Genomic DNA, 2,067 nt, shown 5'->3' on the forward strand with positions numbered 1-2,067 from the left:
CCAAACCTGATTTTTAGACTGAAAAATATCCACCTTAGCTAACTTGTGTGCCCTTTTATTTGCATTCTTTTTTACATATTCCACAGATTATGAAGTCTAAAAACTACTTAGAAGAATTTTTCAATCATTCATCAAATGGCCATGTCTGCTCCAACAACTCCCACAGACCATGACTTTAAAGGTTGATTTATCAGATAACCAGATATATATCGGATCGGAATAACTCAATAGTGGTGTTATTTATCTTTATGGTTAGAACAAAAAGGAGCTAATTGTTTCAGTCAATCATCTCTTGCTGCCATGAGAAACCTCTCCATGCTCACCCGTATCTTCTTATTCTGCCTTCTTTCTCATCATATCTATGTAGTCTCTACTTCCACACCTCGTTACACCGATGCTGATAATATTGCCATCAACTGTGGCACTCGTGACAACTCAACGGCTATGGATAAGCGCCAGTGGATCGGAGACATACACTCCAAATTCACTCCCATTGAAGAAGGTGATCCCAAATCTAATGCCTCTACACCCCAAATCCAAGACAGCTCGGTAAACACTGTCCCCTACATGACTGCGCGTTTATCTTATTCACAATTCATGTACGAATTTCGTGTAACCCCTGGCCCCAAATTCGTTCGGTTCTACTTTTACCCGGTTTCTTACTCGGGTTTTGAAGGGTCTCAGGACTTCTTCACTGTCAAAGCCAATTCCTTCACCTTACTAAGCAACTTCAGTGCTTCCATCAATATCCATGCTGATTCCTTGAAAGAAGATAAAACTCTTTCTAAGGAGTTCTGCATCAACGTGGAAAAAGATCAAATATTGAATTTAACACTCATCCCATCTCCATCAACTTCTAGTAAGTTCTATGCCTTTATTAATGGAATTGAGATTGTCTCCATGCCAAAAAAACTCTACTATGACCCAGAAGGTCCAGGAGTCCCTTACGTTGGCCAAAATTATCACTTCTCCATAAACTACGAGATGGCACTCGAGAAGTTTTTTCGATTAAACGTGGGCGGGGGCTTCATATCGGCGGTGGATGACACTGGGATGTTTAGAGAATGGTCCCAGCAGGACGATGATTATTGGTTGGGTGATGGCGTAATCCCTCGTGTGCCATCTTTCACACCCATATACACACGTATATCAGATTACACTGCACCAGATGATATTTATCGGAGTGCTGTGTCAATGGGTCCAAACACAACCAAGAACTTGCGTTCTAATTTGACGTTGAAATTACCCGTTGATCCAGGATTCAATTATCTGGTGAGGCTCCATTTTTGCGAAATGGTGTTCCCAATAACGAAACCCAGCCAAAGGGTATTCCAAATTGTTATAGACAATATGATAGCCGAGGAATGGGCTGATGTAATTATGTGGACCCAAAGGAATGAGACGCCTCTGTACAAGGACTATGTAGTACAGATCCAAAACAAGCCTAATCTCTTCATTGCTCTACGCCCTAGATTATCTGCCTACGGCATCGCCGATGCCATTTTAAACGGCGTGGAAGTGTTCAAATTGAGCGACTATGACAAAAACCTTGCAGGTCCCAATTACCCTGAAAGTGTGCCCTCTCCACTGCTGGCTCAACAGCCTGCTTCTGCTTCAACAGCCAGCGAATCCAAGACAAAGAAAACAATAATCGTTGCCATGGGAAGTGGTGCAGGCTTCTTGGTTGTGCTTTGTTGCATGCTTCTCTGGAAACTGAAGAAGACCAAGCGCTGCGCTTCTTACTATCCACTATCAAAGTGCAGGTGCTAGCCCGAGCCAGACAAAGGAAAGTCAACAAGAGCAAGCGCCTCGTCACGGCCGGAAGAACAATGTCGCCACTTCTCCGATTCAGGAGAATCGGCAATTAAATTGAAATATATTGCCGAGAAGATGAACACAAGAATGTGAAGAATAAGATGTAATATTTAAAAAATATTTTTAGAATAATTTATTTTTTCTTTGTTCACAAGAAATATATTGCCGCATGAATCTTCTTTTTCTTTTTTCTTTTTTTTTTTTTAAATCAAATGCATTCATTAAAATAAGTCCAAGCATCTCGATTAACAA

General features: G+C 41.2%; 1 protein-coding gene across 1 annotated transcript; it reads left to right on the plus strand.

Moving 5' to 3' along the window:
• The first annotated feature begins 273 nt into the window (after positions 1-273).
• Positions 274-1,960, plus strand: LOC132180731 (receptor-like protein kinase FERONIA). Its single transcript, XM_059593642.1, has one exon. It carries the CDS (start codon positions 301-303, stop codon positions 1,768-1,770), a length of 1,470 nt encoding a protein of 489 aa, XP_059449625.1. The 5' UTR covers positions 274-300; the 3' UTR covers positions 1,771-1,960.
• The last annotated feature ends 107 nt before the right edge of the window (positions 1,961-2,067 follow it).

This window comes from Corylus avellana, chromosome ca5 (assembly GCF_901000735.1).
Source record: "Corylus avellana chromosome ca5, CavTom2PMs-1.0".
NCBI classification, from domain to species: Eukaryota; Viridiplantae; Streptophyta; class Magnoliopsida; order Fagales; family Betulaceae; genus Corylus; species Corylus avellana.

Bases quoted from the DNA above. Each gene is read 5' to 3' on its own strand.
- LOC132180731 (XM_059593642.1), top strand. From the start codon at position 301: ATGAGAAACCTCTCCATGCTCACCCGTATCTTCTTATTCTGCCTTCTT.